The 18,696-nt window shown below is 38.0% G+C and overlaps 3 protein-coding genes across 3 annotated transcripts; 1 reads left to right on the top strand and 2 right to left on the bottom strand.

Annotated features, from left to right (window-relative positions):
• Window positions 1-727: 727 nt before the first annotated feature.
• On the top strand, window positions 728-8,666 carry LOC119082591. The gene is made up of 5 exons (XM_037192133.1): window positions 728-1,190; window positions 1,262-1,338; window positions 1,402-1,529; window positions 4,720-6,022; window positions 8,461-8,666. The coding sequence occupies exons 1-5, from the start codon at window positions 1,130-1,132 to the stop codon at window positions 8,512-8,514; spliced, it is 1,623 nt and encodes a 540-aa protein (XP_037048028.1). The 5' UTR covers window positions 728-1,129; the 3' UTR covers window positions 8,515-8,666.
• A 6,361-nt stretch (window positions 8,667-15,027) lies between these two features.
• On the bottom strand, window positions 15,028-16,117 carry LOC119082590 (glutathione S-transferase Mu 3-like). Its single transcript, XM_037192132.1, has 2 exons — window positions 15,809-16,117; window positions 15,028-15,752 (listed from the first exon to the last, which is right to left on the bottom strand). The coding sequence occupies exons 1-2, from the start codon at window positions 15,842-15,844 to the stop codon at window positions 15,132-15,134; spliced, it is 657 nt and encodes a 218-aa protein (XP_037048027.1). The 5' UTR covers window positions 15,845-16,117; the 3' UTR covers window positions 15,028-15,131.
• Window positions 16,118-16,357: 240 nt separating this feature from the next.
• Window positions 16,358-17,309, bottom strand: LOC119082589 (glutathione S-transferase Mu 3-like). The gene is made up of 2 exons (XM_037192131.1): window positions 17,148-17,309; window positions 16,358-17,078 (listed from the first exon to the last, which is right to left on the bottom strand). The coding sequence occupies exons 1-2, from the start codon at window positions 17,175-17,177 to the stop codon at window positions 16,458-16,460; spliced, it is 651 nt and encodes a 216-aa protein (XP_037048026.1). The 5' UTR covers window positions 17,178-17,309; the 3' UTR covers window positions 16,358-16,457.
• Between the last annotated feature and the right edge of the window lie 1,387 nt (window positions 17,310-18,696).

Here is an 18,696-nt window from a genome sequence, read left to right as displayed (position 1 = left end):
GGCGGAGTTTACGTAAACGGATGAACATTTGTTGTAAACGGATGAATTTTTACTAGAAGAAAAAAGTACTCCGTGTGAGAGACAAAGTTGAATTTTTCAATTTTTGCTTTGTTTACTTGACAGCTCGCTCTCTCACGGCTCTCTCACAGAGTACTTTTTGTTGAGTGGAACCTTCGGCTCGGTATATAACTTCCAAACCGTCAAAATAAAATTTTTAGACAGAGGTACATAATCTACTATTACATGACTAGGGATAAAATATGAAAAAGTAGAGTTTTAGTGTGAATTTTGTTGATCCGAGGCGTAGGCGATGTCAATAAAAACACGTAAACGAGACTTTCCATTTTTCTCGCGAGTTATGTAATGGATTTTACATGCTGAGGGTGTCAAAAGTAGTGCTTGAAACATGAAAAGTACGGTTTTCGACGCATGTAGCATGTAACTATACTTCAATAGTACATTACTATGCAAGGGAAGTAAAGTGATATCTCGTATCCAGATGAGAAAAAGTATCCGAGGGCGGCAGCCCGAGGTACTTTTACTCATCGTGATACGAGATATCACTTTATTTTCCGTGTGTAGTACGACGTTTTACTATGCGAGTGATGTAAAGGTTATTGCCTATACATGTAATAGCCTTATTACATGCACCAGCATAGTAAAAACTTTTCCGTGCAATCTAGAAACCCATGAACAAAATATGTTCTAAATTGTCTAAATACGAAAACGAAAAATCAGACTTTCATATCGTTCCAAATTGTGTCACTGTGTCCTAAGCTGAATTTAATTATATATTTTTGACGAATCACATCCGCTGCGCTAATCTTCCGGCGAGAAGCTGTAAACAATAAACTGGGAATAGTATTGAGGTGCCGTCCGAAACAAGAACTTAAATTTTGCAGTAGAGCATCTAGAGCTACCGCGCACGGTTCTATTATACACACGTAATTCTCGATAGTCCGTCCGTGCACAATTACACTCGTATAATAGCCATAGCGCCATTGACACTCGTCAGATCTATATAATTTTGTGATGCGGACACGAGTCGCTTTTTGTATTTTTCTTATTTAAGTTTTTTCATAAGTGTAATTATCATCTTATATATTTTTTGTGACGTTATTGTCGAAAAATGAATCGTAAGCGTTCACTCCCTCAGCAGACTGCGGCTTCGCCGGAAAAGAAACCGAAACGTATGATCGAGGAGCGCCTCTATTTCCTAACCTAACATTTAACCGAAAAAACGCAACTTCTTCCATTACAGTCTGCTTGTATCTTGAAGACAACACGCCCATTCGAACGGTCGAAGTCAGCAATGTGCCCACCGATCTAAGTGAAGATGTAAGAGATTTTGCGGAGATTTTTTTTTTGTTTTTAATTCCTCTTTTTAACAATGTGATCTAGCTCTGCAAAGTATTCATTCAGGGGTACTTCGAACGTGATGGCCCGGTGGAACGTGTTGAAATTTCGAGGAAGACGGACGAAGAACGTCTGGCTTATGTCACATTCGCTGTTCCAGATGATGCAGCTGAGTAAGTACATTGGATTGATTTTATTTATGAACAGTCGGCGTTCCACCTGCACCTGGAATACTAATTGAATCCATTACTTCTTCTTATACGGTGTCAGTCAAGTGCTCAAACGGCTTTGTCAATAAGCCCACTAAATTCCCTGGTGTAGCCCAGAAACTCTCATTCTGATACGTCTTGTACAACTTATTTTATTATTCTAAAAGTCTTGAAGCTTTCATCATTTTATTAAGGAAGTAGAATGGTAACTTTCAGCATTTTAGAAGTTGTGTTCCCGAACTGAAATGCAAAAAAAAAACAACTGCCGCTTTACCAATACGTTCGCCATGAAGTCCTTCATTCACACTTATGATTTTTGGTTGAAGCTTTACATACAGTCGAAGGCAGTCAATTTTCAGCATAAATTAGCTTAAGCTGTTTTTCAGCTGATCCATACAAACAATCATCACCGTTTATACGTCTTTATACGGTTTTACCACTATCATGTGCGTGCGTGTAGCAGCTTCAACCGTATAAACAAGTATAAACCGTTTTGATTGTATGTGTGGATCAGCTGAAAAACAGCTGAAGCAAATTTATGCTGAAAATTGACTGCCTTTGACTGTAGGCAGTTGGAATGAATTGTTCATAAATTGGTTCGGTGGCACTCTCAACTAAAATAATTAATCAAACAGAAAGAACAAACTGTGTAGCACGAAACGCACTACACTTAGGCATGGGCGATAATGAAAATGATTATCGATAATTATCGACTTTTTTTTATCGAAAATTATCAAAAAAATATCGATAATCGATAATTATTGATATTTTGATAATTATCAAGATATCGATAATTCGATATAAAGATATTTCGGTCCGAAAATCCGATATTTATCGATATATTTCGATAAATCGGTATATTATCATGAATTTTCAGATAAATATCAAAATATCGATATTTTGATAATTATCGAATTTCGATGTTTTGATAATTATCTCGATAATTATTAAATTATCGATAACGATATGATTAATCGATTATCGATAATTTCTTTCGATTGATATTATCGATAATTTTGAACGCCTCCCATCCCTAACTACACTCACTATTTACGCTACACAGAACAGTTTTCATTGTTGAAAACCGTGAGTAAACGGTGTAGTGCGATTGGTGCCATAGGATAAAAATTCGCCTTTACAGATAAAAAGACTCGACCCTGCGAACGGCTCGCTTCTGTATACAACGATTTGGTTCGAGTTACTACACAAGAGCTTTTGCTAGAACATAAAACGTTTGGTTTTATGCACAAAAATCGAGAGAAGGATTTTGCTCCTCTACACAAAAAGCTTATTTTGTGTACTGGAGGCGAGCCTAGTGTAATCAGCCACTTAAATTAAAACAATTTTCTAAGGGATACTATCAGGTCGAAACGGAACCCTGTATTTGAATAGGTAATCTTCTCAAATCCATCACGGTGGGGCTGAACGAACTTTAAATAAACATGTCGACTTCCATCTCGGTTCTTTTCATAGCTGAGTTAGGGGAGGCGCGTACTATCCAACGGCACATGTTGCAGGCGTAACCGCTGAGCCGTTTCTGAGAACTAGGAATATCGTCGCCTGGCTCCGCGGAAATTACTGGACCGGTGTTTGAAAGTGGAATCGGTAGAGGGACAAATTCTTAGAACAACTATGTAATAGTTATTGCTCTCGGTCATTTGGTCGCGGAGCAATAGAAGCTGAAAGTCGAAAATTCCACATCTTCAAGAAGTGATGCCTCCTCGACGAAGTTCCCGATCCAGCACTTTAAAAGCGTTTCTAGACTAGAGTAATGTGCTCTTTCGAATAACAATAAAAAATTTTTGAAATTGGTCTCTTTTGGTACATTTTCAGAAAAGTCACTTTTTTGCTACCCTCGGTGAACTTTGGCTACTCCCATATCTTGTCGGTTGGAATATTTCAACACAATTTACCTTGTTAAAGTTAGCCTGAAGTCTAAGCTCTCCAATAATACCGAATATGCCATGTATGACTTTCAGCAAGAACTGTTTATGATAAAGATTTTGCATCGAGGTCGGGCTACTAGCAAATTTAGGGTCATTGAAAACGAAATTTACAAATATTACAAATTAATGTCTTTGAGTTATGTCTCATCGACTTACGTGAGTTATCCATTGTTTAATATCTGCTTATTTTGCCATAACAAACATAAAAATAGAAATTTCGTTTTCAATGACCCTAAATTTGCCAGTAGCCCGACCTCGATGCAAAATCTTTATCATAAACAGTTCTTGCTGAGAATCATATATGGCATATTTGGTATCATTGGAAAGATAGGAATTAAGGCTAACTTTAAGAAGGTAAATTGTGTTGAAATATTTCAACCGGCAAGGTATGGAAGCAGCCAAAATTCACCGAGGGTTGCAAAAAAGTGACTTTTCTGAAAATGTACCAAAAGAGACCAATTTCAAAAAAATTTTATTGCCATTCGAAAGAACACATTAACCTTGTCTAGAAACGCTATTAAAGTGCTGGATCGAGAACTTCGTCGAGGAGGCATCACCCCTTGAAGAGGTGGAATTTTCGACTTTCAGCTTCTATTGCTCTGCGACCAAATGACCGAGGGCAATAATTTTTACATGGTTGTTCTTAGAATTTGTCCCTCTACCGATTCCAGTTTCAAACACTGGTCCAGCAACTTCCGCGGAGCCGGGCGACGATATTCCTAGTTCTCAGAAACGGTTCTCAGCGGTTGCGCCTGCAACATGTGCCGTTGGATAGTACACGACTCCCCTAACTCAGCTATGAAAAGAACCGAGATGGAAGTCGACATGTTTATTTAAAGTTCGTTCAGCCCCACCGTGCCATTTGACGAAGTTTGTGCTCTTGATTGAAATTGTGTTTTAACACTAAGTGAAATGAAATTTTTACAGAAACCGTATGAACTTACTGCCACTTTTCCACTATAGTTTGGTCAAAATTTCATTTCACTGCTGAGTAGCTTAATATACCAGTCAGGAAAAAGTAATAACCGAAAACTGCTAAGAATCACCTGAGACAAGGTGATGAAAGAGTTCGTTTCGATACAGTTAACCTCGTTTGTTCCAATTTTCGTTGTGTGAGAAAATTAATGACCAAGAAATTACGTACACTTCCCTTACCATTCACTTTCTAGCAGCAGCCATTTCATTAAAACTTTTAAATTGAATTTCAGATTGATTGAGAATAGAGACGTTCCTGGATACACTCGTTGCTCAAAGTTCATAATCAAAATTGCCGACGATGAACATCAAATCAAGATCGATCCGAATGTTATGAGCCTGGAAAAAGTGAACGATAACTGTCTATTGTACATCATGTCTCACCTAACTTTAATGGATGTCATCAATTTGTGTAAGACGTCCACCCGAATGCAATCGGCCGGTCAGATCTTTTACAAGCAATTCGGAAAATTCGCATTCGGGATGACTTTGACAGACTCGTCCATAAATGAAACAAATCTGCCGGTCATATTGGAGGCCATTGGGGATCACATCACTTCAATAGACTGGCATTATCTCACAGCCGTCCAGTTCGAACTGTTGGTGAAACATTGCCCGAATGTTACGGAATTGAAATTATCTTTCCCAAAACGACTACCAGGCGGAATGATCAGTCGGAACAAACATTTCTTTGCCGGTCTGAAGAAATTGTACATCGAATCTTCAACGCATATCTACGATATTAACCTGAAGTACATGATGTCCGGAAGAAATCTGAGAACACTTGACCTGCATAACTGTAACAAACTACGTGGAAACTTTTTCAATAAACTGAATATCAGTAAATTGAAAACTTTGAAAATCGTCAATTGTCAGCAGATGGATAAGAAGAATGTTCCTCTGTCCGAATGGAAGAATAAATTTACCACATTGGCAATAGACACATGCTGCAGTTATTTGTCGTGCCTTTCTCTTCCGCCGGAAAAATTAGCAAAGATAAAAGAACTTCAATTGGATATTTCATGCTTCAAAGGCACAACGGATGGCCTTGACTTCAGCGGACTGACAAAGCTCAAGAAACTAACGCTGACACGCAAATATCAGTACAATTACATCGATTCCAATAACATGATCAATGGATTGGCTCAAATCGATTCATTAGAATCACTGCACATACAGGGAATCACAGTCGACACCAACACCATTCTGGGTCTTAGATCGATCAAAAATCTCAGATACTTGAGAATGGACCAGATCGAGAACAAAATCGGACGAAATTTGTACGAACAGTTCGGCACCTACATGTCAACATTGCAAGAACTGTCATTGTATTTCGGGAGAACGGACGTCGCCATCGGGAAAACGATTAACGATATGATCGCCGGCATGCCGATGTTGAATTATTTTTCGCATTCGTCAATCACTTGGGAGTGGCTGGATGGAATTCGCCAAGCCAAATCCGTTACAGCCTTCGCTGAGAAGCCGACGCCTTTGAAGATTGGTGTTACAGAAACTATGTTCCACGATCCGAAAAAGGTGAGTTTTGCTATTTATAGTCTGATTAATCGCATCTGACGGGCGTAATTATCTCGAGCGGTCTTCCATAGGCTATTAAAGTTGGAAACTTCATAATTGAGCTTTTTTTCGTTGGGAACAGAACTTTAACTTTAATGCTTAGTTTCCTCTTACCAAAAAAGTACTCCGTGTGAGAGACAAAATTGAATTTTTCAATTTTTTCTTTGTTTATTTGACAGCTCGCTCTCTCACGGCTCTCTCACGGAGTACTTTTTGTTGAGTGGAGTGGACACTTAAGAGTCAATTCGCCAAAACTTCAGCAGTCGGGATTCAAGCCGACAGCGATCCAAACGAGCTATGGCTCAAATGAATCGTCGTTCAATTCTGAGAATATCGTGGAACAACTTTTTTCCCGAAATTTTTTTGTTGGGCTGACCGAGGGGTAATCACTGATTTACTAGCTCAGTAAATCACGGTAAATCACGGTAAATCACAGTAAATCACAGTAAATCAAGTAAATCAAAAATGAAGTTTGTACTAAATTTGAATCTATTTACTTCAATTTGTATTAGTTCATGAAATTTATCCTATATGTTTACGGCCACGATACTTCGAAATGTAATCCAGTGACAATTAAAAAATTTTCAAAAATTTTTCAAAATTTTTTGTGATTTACCGTGATTTACTTGATTTACTGATTTACTAGTGATTACCCCCTTGGGGCTGACATGGCCATTAGAAAAATTTTCTCTGAAGTGGTCGCGAAAATCGTTTTTTATCAATCACTCCAACATGCGAGATGTGAATAATGTCAAATTGTGTACGTTTATGAAGGTCGTTGAGCTGAATATTATTGACCAACAAATGCCGATGTTCGACCCACCCAGCCGCCACAAGAAGTGAAAAACCTCGAAAAAACCGAAATTTTTAAAGAGCTCTGGGCAGTTGGGACATCTAGTAGCAGGAAGCTCTAACCCGGAGTTTTGTAGCTTACTTCTCGACCTATCCATTGACACCCCACTCGACCATACTCACCGTCCTAGATAGAAACGGAGTTGATTTTTCACAATGTATCTCAACTGATCAAATTTTGGAAAATCTTCGAACTTTAAAGTTCCCCAAATAATGTTTTTACGAACGAATTTTATTAATTATAGTTTTACGAGATAATAGTCAGTAAAACTATCGTGATACAGTCAGAAAATGAGCCATAGATCTTTTTTGTAGAGGCCAAACTGCCAAATTGAATCAAAATTCCAAAATTTTACCTCATCAATTTTTTGAAAATAGTAAATCGAGCTCAAAGTTGTTTTTCACATTATTCACATCTCGCATGTAGGAGTAATTGATAAAAAACGATTTTCGCGACCACTTCAGAGAAAATTTTTCTACGGGCCATGACAGCCCAACAAAATTTTTTCGGGAAAAAATTGTTCCACGATATTGAATTGAACTACGATTCATTTGAGCCATAGCTCGTTTGGATCGCCGTCGGCTTGAATCCCGATTCCATATAAGCTGTTCGAAGTTTTGGCGAATTGACTCTTAAAAGTCCGTAAAGTTCACAAAAATGATTTCAGTATTAAGGCGGACCAATAATGTCACATTCTCTCACCGGTTAGAGAGCTAGAACAACAACTTTTTTGCTCTCTTTTTCGTTTAAGTCAAGTCTATTTTTCCACTTTTTCGCCCCAATCGTGTCAACTTTGCGTAAGATATCAACTCGAAAATGCTATAAATTGGACGTTTTCACCACCTAGTGACATAGCATACTATTTTCGGAAATATGATCAGGACACTCCAGGGCCTACTTTTTGGAAACTAATTTCTTGAATTTCTCGAAATTTCTCGAATTTTCTCGAATTTCTTAAAATTTCTCGAATTCGAGAAATTTCAAGAAACTCGAGAAATTAGTTTCTTGAAATTTCTTGAATTTCTCGAAGTTTCTTGATTTTTCTGGAATTTCTTGAAATTTCTCTAATTCGAGAAAATCAAGAAACTTTGAGAAATTCAAGAAATATTTCTCGAAGTTTCTTGAATTTCTCGAAGTTTCTTGAATTTCTCAAAGTTTCTTGATTTTCTCGATTATCTCTAAAAGTTTCTAAGAAGTAGGCCCTGGGACACTCCGTATCAGTTATGGACACTATATGCTTTTTGAATTAAATTTTTAAAAATCGATCCTAATGCCTATCTGACTGAATTTCTCAGTTTTCCTTGTTCAATCGTAACTGTTTCAAATGGCCAATTTTATTGAGCTTACAAAAAATGGCTTTCAAGCACAATGAATCATCCGCACCCGGGTGCGAGTAGCGTCTACTTTTCTTTCGAAAACCATTTATGATTGCAAGAGGTCTAAGGTGATAAATGCCATACAAGTGTATTACACACTTGTTTAAAAATAGATCGCACAATTTTGCCGAGTCATGTTAAATGATTATTTTTTCTGTTTTTAATTTCAGCAAACATTTGAAGCGGCCCACAAGGGTGCAATTACGTTGTCTATTCACGAATAGCATTATCTTCGGCCTTAACAAACGTTACTATGTATTCCACTTACCGTATTCTTTGTGCTTAACTGAAATTGTTATCAAAATCATTTTTTTTGTATATTCCAGGGGAAAAAAGGCAAAAAAAAATTAATAAATCTATAAAACGACCAAAAAAAGCAGACTTTTTCATATCTCATCACTAAATCGACTTAAAATATCTGTTGAATCGATAGTCTGAGCGGAGACGGTCTAGCATACCAAAAAAATTTTTTTTTTTAGAAAATCTTGTATTTATTTATTCAAAGCGAAAAAAAAGACTGCTCGCATACGGCGCAGTCAGTAAAAAAACGATCTTTTCAATCAACAAATATTACAATAAATAAAAATCATCCGCTCTATTACTTCCTAAAGTTCCAAGAATACATGCCGCATTGCCTCTTTGTATAGCAATAGAAATTTTCTGCAACAGATAATCTTTGGAACGTGGCTCCCCTGATGCTCTCTTCATCAACGATCCCAACTTGTCAATAAATTTCTTTGGACCCATGCAACCTAATGATTCAAAGGCAAGGGGGGTAAATAAATAGTTTTCTTTAAGACGTATATAATGATTATGCTTAAATCTCTCCGCTTTATCTGCAATAGACCCTGCTTTCTTAGAGGATTCACTGATGTATGAAGGAGCCAAAGTATCACGTATTGTTACATCCCATAAAAGTGATTTTCCATGACTCCACGGAACTACTGTCATACCATCAGGTCTTTTACCGTCATCTCTAGAAATACCAGGTGGTTGCAAAATATTGGGAAATCCTGCAGAGGAAAATGCATGACCAAAAACATTATTGACAGAATCGTGTTTAGCAATAATCCAACCACTGAAAAATCACTAACAGTTCATGTAGCGATCATAGCCTGTACTGTGAAGAGGTGAATTATGGAAACAGCTGAAGAGCACCGTTCTCAACGGTCAGTGGCCGCCATAAATCAGTACCTCGAGGCCGAAACAGTTCTGATGTCCGGTTAGATGTGGCTTAACATCAACTAGTGTTACGATTCTAGTTTTCTTCTTGTCATTGGTCTGATCGTTGTTCTCGGTTGGTCGACTGTGGGATTTGTCTTCGGGCAAAGAGCAGTATAAATAAGAAGTTATGCTCGAATAATCCCTATCTTTAATTTGCACGATAAACCATGCAAACCGTCCTTCTTAACCACATTACCACAATTACACTTGTACTCTTCACAGAACTGGGATCCTAAACGAAGACCAACAGCAATTCTCGTTGCATTGTTATCTAATAGTAAACCTAGTTGACTCGATGGGACAACCTGCAGCCACTTTGAAGATTCTTTGGTAGATGACGCAAGTAGTCTAGCACGAGTAACAGGTTCACTAGAATCTAACATCTCGCTAAAACTGCTCCTAATCACCGGTAGGTCCCAGTTTCGTTGCACCTTTCTCATTTCATCATTATCTGGAATAAAATCGTTAGGAATGGTATCTACTATGCCTGAAATGTCATCATCAATTATTCGCAAATTAAATTTAGTCAAAATTTCATTCGACAAATCAGATGATGAATACACAGATGACAAAAAAAAACCTCACATTTCTTTGTATTTAGCGGTAAACCAGACAAAACACAAAAATCTAAAACTCTCCTAATATCGGCAAGTATCACTGATAATACAAAAACCAGGGGGACCCATTGGATCACCCTGTTGGTATCCTCTTCTTGACAGCAAAACCTCATCAAGATAATAGAGATTAGAGAAGTGACTATAAGCCTGCTGCAACAAAGGAAGCAATTTTGGGCACACATCCCTAACTTCACCTAACATAAACTTCCTAAACAACATATTAAAAGCATTCCCAAAATCAAACTTAACCAACGCCATAGGTTCTTCATGTTCAGCTGTACAGAAACTACGTACTGCATGAACCAAAGCCTCAGCACCCCCTTTTACACCAAACCCAAACTGAAAAGGCTTCAGTTTTTCAACTAAACTATCTCTAACATTAAAACACGCAACTTTACCTGTCAAACGCCTCCAAACGATTCCAACCGCTATAGGTCTCACATCGTCCTCGCCTTTCATAAGCGCGGTCAACGAAGCTCCAAAAAACACCTTAGTTATATCCCTCTGAACCTTACCATACTTAACAACATCAATCAATGAAGCTGTCGCTTATATATTTAATATATTTAATCATTCGATCTTGTTTTTAAAAGCATCGTCTTGTGTTCGATACAAAATCTTTTACTTCATTAAGTTGAATTCTGCTGTGTGCTAGATATAGGTGACCACTAAGTGGATACCATCGTTTGTTTTTGTGACAGTTGGCAATAACCGTACAGTTTCTAAAAGATTAATACGGAAAAGATAAGATTCCATTGAAAAATCAACTTATCTAAGTTCGAAGTCGATCTAACTGCTCCGAGGATAGCGCTAAGGCCAGTAAAATCAAGAATACTTTGGAACCGTTCAGTAAAGTTAAGGATCAATGATACATCATTCATATTCGATCATTTGGCTGCCCTTTCATCTCGATCTCCGAATTGTCTACTCACGAAACTTTGCATACTAACCCAATACTTTATCCTATCGAACGGATTAAATGGATTGGCGATATTGTCATCGTTTACGCGGACGCTAGCTCCGAAAGCCTTCTTTTTTCTATTCGTCATTTTCAACTGTTCTATAACAGTTGCTCATCGGCTATCCAACGAAAAGGATTAACTAACATGTCCCAGCAACCAATTCACCAGTTGACCAAATTTTTACATTTTCAATGTTTAGGAATGGTAGGTTGCATTGGATTCTATTACGCACTTCGTTACGTTGGAAATAGCTTGGTGATATTCGCAAACTTACTGATGTGGTTTTGTGCAATAACGACTGCACTTTTTGAAAAAACAGTTACCGAAGCTAGTTGTTATTTACGAAGTAATGAAATACGTAGCAGAATCCAATGTATTATCGTTTACTACCTGCCCCATGCGAAAGTTGATTTCCACTGTAGGAAAATGAAAAAAATAACCAAAAATTGTCCACGTGTAATGGATCACTTTCAGTGTAAAAGTATCATTTTCGTGTTTTTATTGACATCGACTTCGCCTCGGATATACAAAATTTACACGAAAACTCTACTTTTCATCTTTTTATCCCTAAACAGATCCAAAAAAAATGAAAATCAGAGTTTTTGTGTGAATTTAGTTAATCCGAGGCGTAGCCGAGGTCAATAAATACACGGAAACGAGATTTTTCATTTTTATCTCGAGTTATGTAAACTATTACATGCTGAAGGCGTTGAAAGAAGTGCTTGAGACATGAAAAGTACGGTTTTCGATGCATGTAACATGTAAAATGATAGATTCTTCTGAAAAACAGAAGACCGATATCGGACGTATTTTCTATTTGAATTTTTTATATTTGCCCAGTAAGGTATTCGACCCCAGAAGCCAAAACCACTTTCAAAAAAATTCTTCGAAGCTTGTGTGGCTTGTGTAAGGTGATCAAAAACCGAAAACACCCACTTTTCTTACAAAAATTTCTCCAGTTACACGAACCGTACAGGGTCGTGTGTGGTCTCATTAGAAAGGTAATTTCATGCACTTTCGGAGCAAATAGAATCTTGTTGGGTTTAAAATTCATCCAAACTGAGATATGTGCAGTTGAAGTTTTCAATAGAAACGAGCCGTCAGAACAGTCGGAGCGTTTACTGCGACTGAGCCCCGTACAAACCCGTACATCTATTGCGTACGTGAGCCTAGTTCGTCCGTCGCCCTACTCTTACCGTAAGCCTACTGCGCCCGTAAACGTCGGTAAAGTAAAATTCTTATGAAATGTGTACGTCTTAAAAATTGCGCATAGCGCAATTACGAAGCCCCGTACGACGTTCCTTTCAAATGTAACACAAATTTCGAATTGACCTAAAATTAAGTAAGTATCATTTTCACCGATTTATATTGATTTTACAAAAATCCAAAATGGCGGCCGACGGCCATTTTGTTAGGAGGTAGAAAGTAGTACGGCTGCTTTACATTCGTTAGTACCTTTCAAACAAAAAAAAATTTGAAATTCGGTCAAAGTTTACTCGAGATATTAACAAAAAACACCACCTTCACTGTACGGCCGAGTAGCCACATATAAGCTCACTCCAAGAGACCTGGCTGATTGGTACGGTCAATACCTATCTAATAAAGCAAAATCCATCTAAATACGTTCAAATTTGGCCAACCTACAAGCAAAAACGGCTTGCCGCCCTGTACCTAGTTCACACCAAGGGGTCTGACTCACGAGTCGGTCATCCAATTTTCATAAACTTTTTTTTTTGTCGATCGGTATTGTAAATACCTCTCATTTGACGTATCACTTACAAGTGTAGTGCTTAAATGTCTGGAGATATCGTCGAAAAACAGTTAGGCACTTATTGGGCCCCAGCTCCGGAAGGGTCGACCCAAAATCGCCCATCTTCGAACTTAGCCTCACTATTTTGACTATCTTTCAGGGAAAAAAAATTTTTGAAATCGGATTTGATTTACTCAAGATATCGACGTGACAGACGGACGGACAGACGGACAGACGGACGGACAAAATTTTTATTGCGGATTCGTTATCTATGAACATAGGCAAACACTTTGCCCTTACCGTCTGCTTCGAATTCCTACACGGCATCGTAATCCTATAAGCCCCTTCGTACTTCGTACGGGGCTAAAAAGACTGAAAACTTACACATTTCTTACAGAAATTGCTCGAGGTACACGAAACGTACATGATCGTGTGGGGTGTCATTTGAAAGGTAATTGCATGTACTTTCAGAAGAAGCAGAGCTTACAGAAGTTTGGTAGCATTTACGATGAATTATGTGAAGTTGAAATGTTTAAGTGCTTATATTCGAAGCCCTCAGCATGTAAAATCCATTACATAACTCGTAATAAAAAGATGAAAAGTCTCATTTTCGTGTTTTTTTTGACATCGGCTTCGCCTCGGATCAACAAAATTTACACTAAGACTCCACTTTTCATGTTTTTATCCCTAAACAGATCCCTAAAAAAAAATGAAAAGCAGAGACTTTTCATTTTTATCTCGAGTTATGTAAACTGTTACATGCTGAGGGCGTTGAAAGAAGTGCTTGAAACATGAAAAGTACGGTTTTCGATGCATGTAACATGTAAAGTACTATTTATCAGAGTCAGGAAACATTTACTTGAACTGAGTGCTTGTCGCTAGAGGAAAGTAATTCTCTATCTGCCACCATTCAAGAAATATCTCCAAAACCAATTGACTCACCCATTTCCAACTTTCGACATTTTTCACATATGCCCCTCTGTTCTACTCGTAAAACTCTGAGACTTTGCCGAAGAAAGTAATTCTCTATCTCTCATAACCCAAAAAATATTAGTCCTTTCATCCTACGCTCGAGTAGCTCAAAATTTGGTCACTCTAATCACTCTAGCTCAAACGAATCTGCCCCGATTTTTTTAATTATTTTTTTGTTCGAATCGTGTTAAGAATACCTTTCATTTGATGGGTCGCACGCCTCTGTAGGTTTCAATACAGCTAAGCTACAGCCGAAAACGCGTTCCCGACCCTCGAAAACCACACTCAGAAACCACTTCGAGGCCAATAAAACAAAATTCTGGTTTTTCCTGGGGTAATGACGTATCACATTTTCATTTTTATGCCCACCCTGAGGTTCCTGCAAAATTTCATGGAGATTGGCTGACTAGTTTCCGAGATCGACCGTCGATAGATAGATAGATAGATAGATAGATAGAAACATACAGAGTAAGTTGAAAGATTTTGATTGTTTGGAAAACGTTAATTTGGTGCATTTTCTATCAAAATGACCAACTTCAAAACGATGTATCTCCGGCAATTTTAAAGTTACATAGTCGAGTGATAGCTCGTTTTGCTCGTATTTGAAGCACGAATAAGAATAGAATAGGATTTGTGGTGATACAGGCCAAAGGAAAGAAACTTAAATTCTCGCCTATATATAGTTGCCGCGTCTCAAAAAATTTTCTTCGTTCTTTTTTTGGAAGTTAGACTGCGTCAAGTCCTCCGCTATCGCTCCGGACATGATCACTTTACAACACTAAAATGAATGCTGAAAAGAGTCGTATTTCAATTCTCGGTGGCACAATGGAATTTGTATGAGTTATTACAGCATTCGTTTTAGAAAATGCAAAGCAATGTGATCGATCAAATTTGAAGAGTGATTGTTTACCATGGAAATTATGATTTAAAATCAACATTACAATACTTGTAACACAACATACTATTATAATAGTCGGCGTTTTGGAACCGACACTGAAGAAAGTCCATTTGCACACTTTAACTCGTCAACAGCAATTCTATATGATTTTGATAAAGGCAATGATGATCCGAAAAAGTCAACACGCCTTGTTCTACTCAAATCTATCACCTATTGATAAGATAACTTGTTTTTTTGTTGCTCCAACGGTTCCGATGCCACACATTCGGCAATTACTCTCTCATAAGAAATCACAACATTGAAAACACAGAGTTATTTAATAAACAAAAAAAAAAGTTTTTATTTGCTCATTGAATGACGACACCATTGAGTTGCGATAATAATACTGAAAATAAGTTGCGAACGCAATGACTTGGCTTTATTTGCCACCCCATTGAGCCATAACGCCATTCAATGGATATTTGATGAACTTATCGGATTTCATGTATTCAGCAATCTTCGGCAGCGATTCAATTCGTTTATGGTACTTTTCCAAATTGTCCGTTCCGTTCAGCAGATCCGCATGGAACAGACGATTGACATCGAGCCACTCGTAGACCAGAAAATCCACATACGTTAGTTCACCACCGGACATCCATTCATTGTTTCCCAGGAAAGCGGACAACGATTTCACTTTGCCCTTCAATCCTTCAATGTACGCAGCTTTGACATTGTCATGATCGGAATCGTAAAAGCATTCAGATTGTTGCGTTCGCCAGTCCAGAATTTGTTGCTCGATCACATCAACACGAGCTGCTTCCGTTTCATTGCTGGGGACCAGTTTGAATTTTCTGCCCAAGTAACGTAAGATGGCAATGCTTTGAGTGATTTTAATGTCGCCATCGAAGAGGTACGGCAGATTCGGGAAATCCAATCCAAGATTGAACTTATCCTTCAGCCACTCAGCGGTCCAGGTTTCGGGTGTCGGTCCGAAATTGTACCGCTTATCTTCATACTCAGCTCCAGCTTGAGCAAGAAGCAAACGAATGGGTTGTGAGTACTGAAGGAAATTTAAAATTAATTTGTTGGTTCAACCGTCGAGACAGACAAACTTACACCTCGAATGTTCCAGTAACCGTGTATCAAAGCCATAGCAGGTACGATAACTTTCTGTATTCTCTCACCTAAGTGTTTTGTCAGACTGACAGCTGTAGTTTCACAAAGTTATTTAATCAAAACGATTCAGAGAGCCGAAATTGCGTCACACGTTATAATAGCATAATACCGGCTTGTATATGTGTTGGAGCATATATGTTGAATGAATCGATCGTTGTGTATAAGTTACTTGTGAAGAAACCGGTTAATGTTTGATGGTTCAGGGTCAACAATAATATTTGCTGATGCGTTCTGCTTAAGGGTCTGTAACTCGACTGAAAATGGACAGATACTTTCAGTGACGAATTTAGGGAAATAAATCTGTTTGATTGTGTGTACTCTTGAGAACAACTTCGTGGACATCGTCAAATTAGTAATGAATCACTTTACAGCCCAGTTTCAAAGCTCAAGAAATTTAATCGATCGCACAGAACAAGATGTACAAAATGTATTGCTGCTGAGGTTGACCTTATTATGCACAAAGAGATAACAGAAAACCACAAACGTTGGCTGATCAAAAACATATTTTATTCTTTCATTTGATGAACAAAGACCACAGATTCTTTTGAAGAGATTTCATCTCGTTCAGTTTGCATAGTATATAACACAGCTATTTACCACCCCATGCTGCCATGACACCATTCAATGGATATTTGATAAACTTTTCCGATTTGATGTACGCAGCAATGTTGGGCAGTGACTCAACTCGTTTGTGATACGCTACCAAGTTGTCAGCTCCGTTCAGCAATTCCGGGTAGAAAATACGATTGACATCGATCCACTCGTAAACCAAGAAATCGACATAAGTTAATCCACCGCCGGACAACCATTCGTTGCCTCCCAGGAAAGCAGACAACGATTTCACTTTGCCCTTCAATCCTTCAATGTACGCTGCTTTGACATTGTCATGATCGGAATTGTAGAAACATTGAGATTGCTGGCTCCTCCAGTCGAGAATTTCCTGCTCGATCATGTCAACACGAGCCGTTTGCTTTTCGTTGTTCGGGACCAATTTGTATTTTCTTGCCAAGTAACGTAAGATGGCAATGCTTTGAGTGATCTTCACATCGCCATCGAAGAGGTACGGCAGATTTGGAAAATCCAATCCAAGGTTGAACTTATCGTTCATCCATTCGGTTCTTAGTGTCTCCGGTGTCGATCCATAGTTGTACCTTTTATCTTCGTATTCAACATCTGCCTGAGCAAGAAGTAGGCGAATGGGCTGCGAGTACTGTAAAAGCGATTTTTTTTCTGTTAAAAATGAACATCCAAAGCTATTGGTAGAGATTTCGCAACTTACGCCTCGAATGTTCCAGTAGCCGTGTATCATGTTGATGGTTGAATAGATACTGATAAGTTTCGCTTGGTTTGGTCGGCTATTTATGTTGAATGTCTAAGCACAAATTCAGAAGTGCAAAAAAAAGGCAGAGACCAACAACAAAATAGACCGGTTGAATACGTCATATACCGGTTGATGACTCTATGCCGACGATGCCGACTGGGAACCCGTATGAAAAGCGCATTATTTTGAAATGTGAAAAGAATGCAATTATAAGAACGGTGTCTCAAATACAATGCCAGTACCAATTGTTCCATATTTTAAAGCGTCTGCCTTGGGCATCGAGTGTCCACTAGACTTGCTGGTATAAAAAGCCTATGAAGTCAAAATGCATCCATACAACCTTCAGAGTTCAATAATAAGTCATTTGTGTACCTGTTTTGGACGATTGATTTTAGGCAATTTCGCGGATTGTAGGCCGAACGAAGTGAGGTCTACAAGCGAAAGTGCCTTAAATGAACCGTCCCAAACAGGTGCACATGTGAATTTTCATGCAGAGGGCCGGAAACCCGAGAAAATTCGAAAAATTGCCCTCATTTTCGGCCCCGACACATGAAAAAATATTTAAAATTTTAGATCTTCGATGTTTAGCTTTTATTGTAGAAGGGAGGGACAGATATTTGAAAATTTCGTTGACAAAGGATTTTCAACCCTCTGAGAATTTTCAAAATGTTTGTTTTTCTTATTGTTTTCCAAGCATTTTCAGCGGATTTTTTACTGATTCTGGATGGATTTTCAAAGGATTTTTTTTTTTCAATTTTCGAGGACTTTTTTATCTTATTTTCTTGGTCCATTTGAAGGATTTTCTATGATTTGGCGGATTTTTTTTTTGATTTTCTACGAGTTTCAAGATTATCTTTCCTAAAACTTTGAAGAATTTTCTTTTGACTGACAAAGGATTTTCCATGAATTCAGGTTAAGAGTCAGTAACGCGACTGAAATAGACCGATAGATAAGATTTATCAGTTTGGGACGATCAGTTAGGATCTCGAAACACTGATCTGTTGATCCTTTGTTTCCATTCCCGGTCATCATTTGAATCATGGCAGCCTTCCAGTTGCCGATAGGAACCTGTCTAACTGTGGATTTACATAGCAACGTAAAAGTGACAGATGCAAAAATTTTCTCATACGGCAACTCGAAATTTCATTCATAATTTTAATTTTATGAATGAAATTTCGGGTTGCAGTATTTAAAAAACATTGCATCTGTCACTTTTACGTTGCTATGTAAATCCACGGTAAGATGTCAGGTCCTATTGCAGCAATTAAGTTCCAAACAAAACGTTTTTATATTTTATTTCGATGCCGAACGTTATTTGAAGTATTTTTGCATTATATTATGCACGGAAATTTTGCATAATTAATTTTTAATTCAGTAAAGTATCGTGAAAAATTAAGAAAATAAACAAAGTCGAAAACCTTCGTCAACATGCGTGCAGCGCGCCATCTTTTTATTCAGTCGAAATTGCGAAAATTTACATATAAGACAATCGGGATATTTAGCAAAG

The sequence above is a fragment of the Bradysia coprophila genome, unplaced genomic scaffold, assembly GCF_014529535.1.
Source record: "Bradysia coprophila strain Holo2 unplaced genomic scaffold, BU_Bcop_v1 contig_476, whole genome shotgun sequence".
Classification (NCBI taxonomy): domain Eukaryota; kingdom Metazoa; phylum Arthropoda; class Insecta; order Diptera; family Sciaridae; genus Bradysia; species Bradysia coprophila.
The sequence above is the reverse complement of the archived record's forward strand: the minus strand, read 5'-3'. Positions and strand labels throughout refer to the sequence as shown.

What these genes read in the sequence shown, in the direction of transcription:
- LOC119082590 (XM_037192132.1), bottom strand. Translation starts at nt 15,844, where the DNA reads ATGGCTTTGATACACGGTTACTGGAACATTCGAGGT. An exon ending in GTTACTGGAACATTCGAGGT is followed by an intron (nt 15,753 to 15,808) that starts GTAAGTTTGTCT and finishes AATTTCCTTCAG; the next exon opens with TACTCACAACCCATTCGTTT.
- LOC119082591 (XM_037192133.1), top strand. Translation starts at nt 1,130, where the DNA reads ATGAATCGTAAGCGTTCACTCCCTCAGCAGACTGCGGCTTCGCCGGAA. An exon ending in GCCGGAAAAGAAACCGAAAC is followed by an intron (nt 1,191 to 1,261) that starts GTATGATCGAGG and finishes CTTCCATTACAG; the next exon opens with TCTGCTTGTATCTTGAAGAC. An exon ending in GTTCCAGATGATGCAGCTGA is followed by an intron (nt 1,530 to 4,719) that starts GTAAGTACATTG and finishes ATTGAATTTCAG; the next exon opens with ATTGATTGAGAATAGAGACG.
- LOC119082589 (XM_037192131.1), bottom strand. Translation starts at nt 17,177, where the DNA reads ATGATACACGGCTACTGGAACATTCGAGGC. An exon ending in GCTACTGGAACATTCGAGGC is followed by an intron (nt 17,079 to 17,147) that starts GTAAGTTGCGAA and finishes TCGCTTTTACAG; the next exon opens with TACTCGCAGCCCATTCGCCT.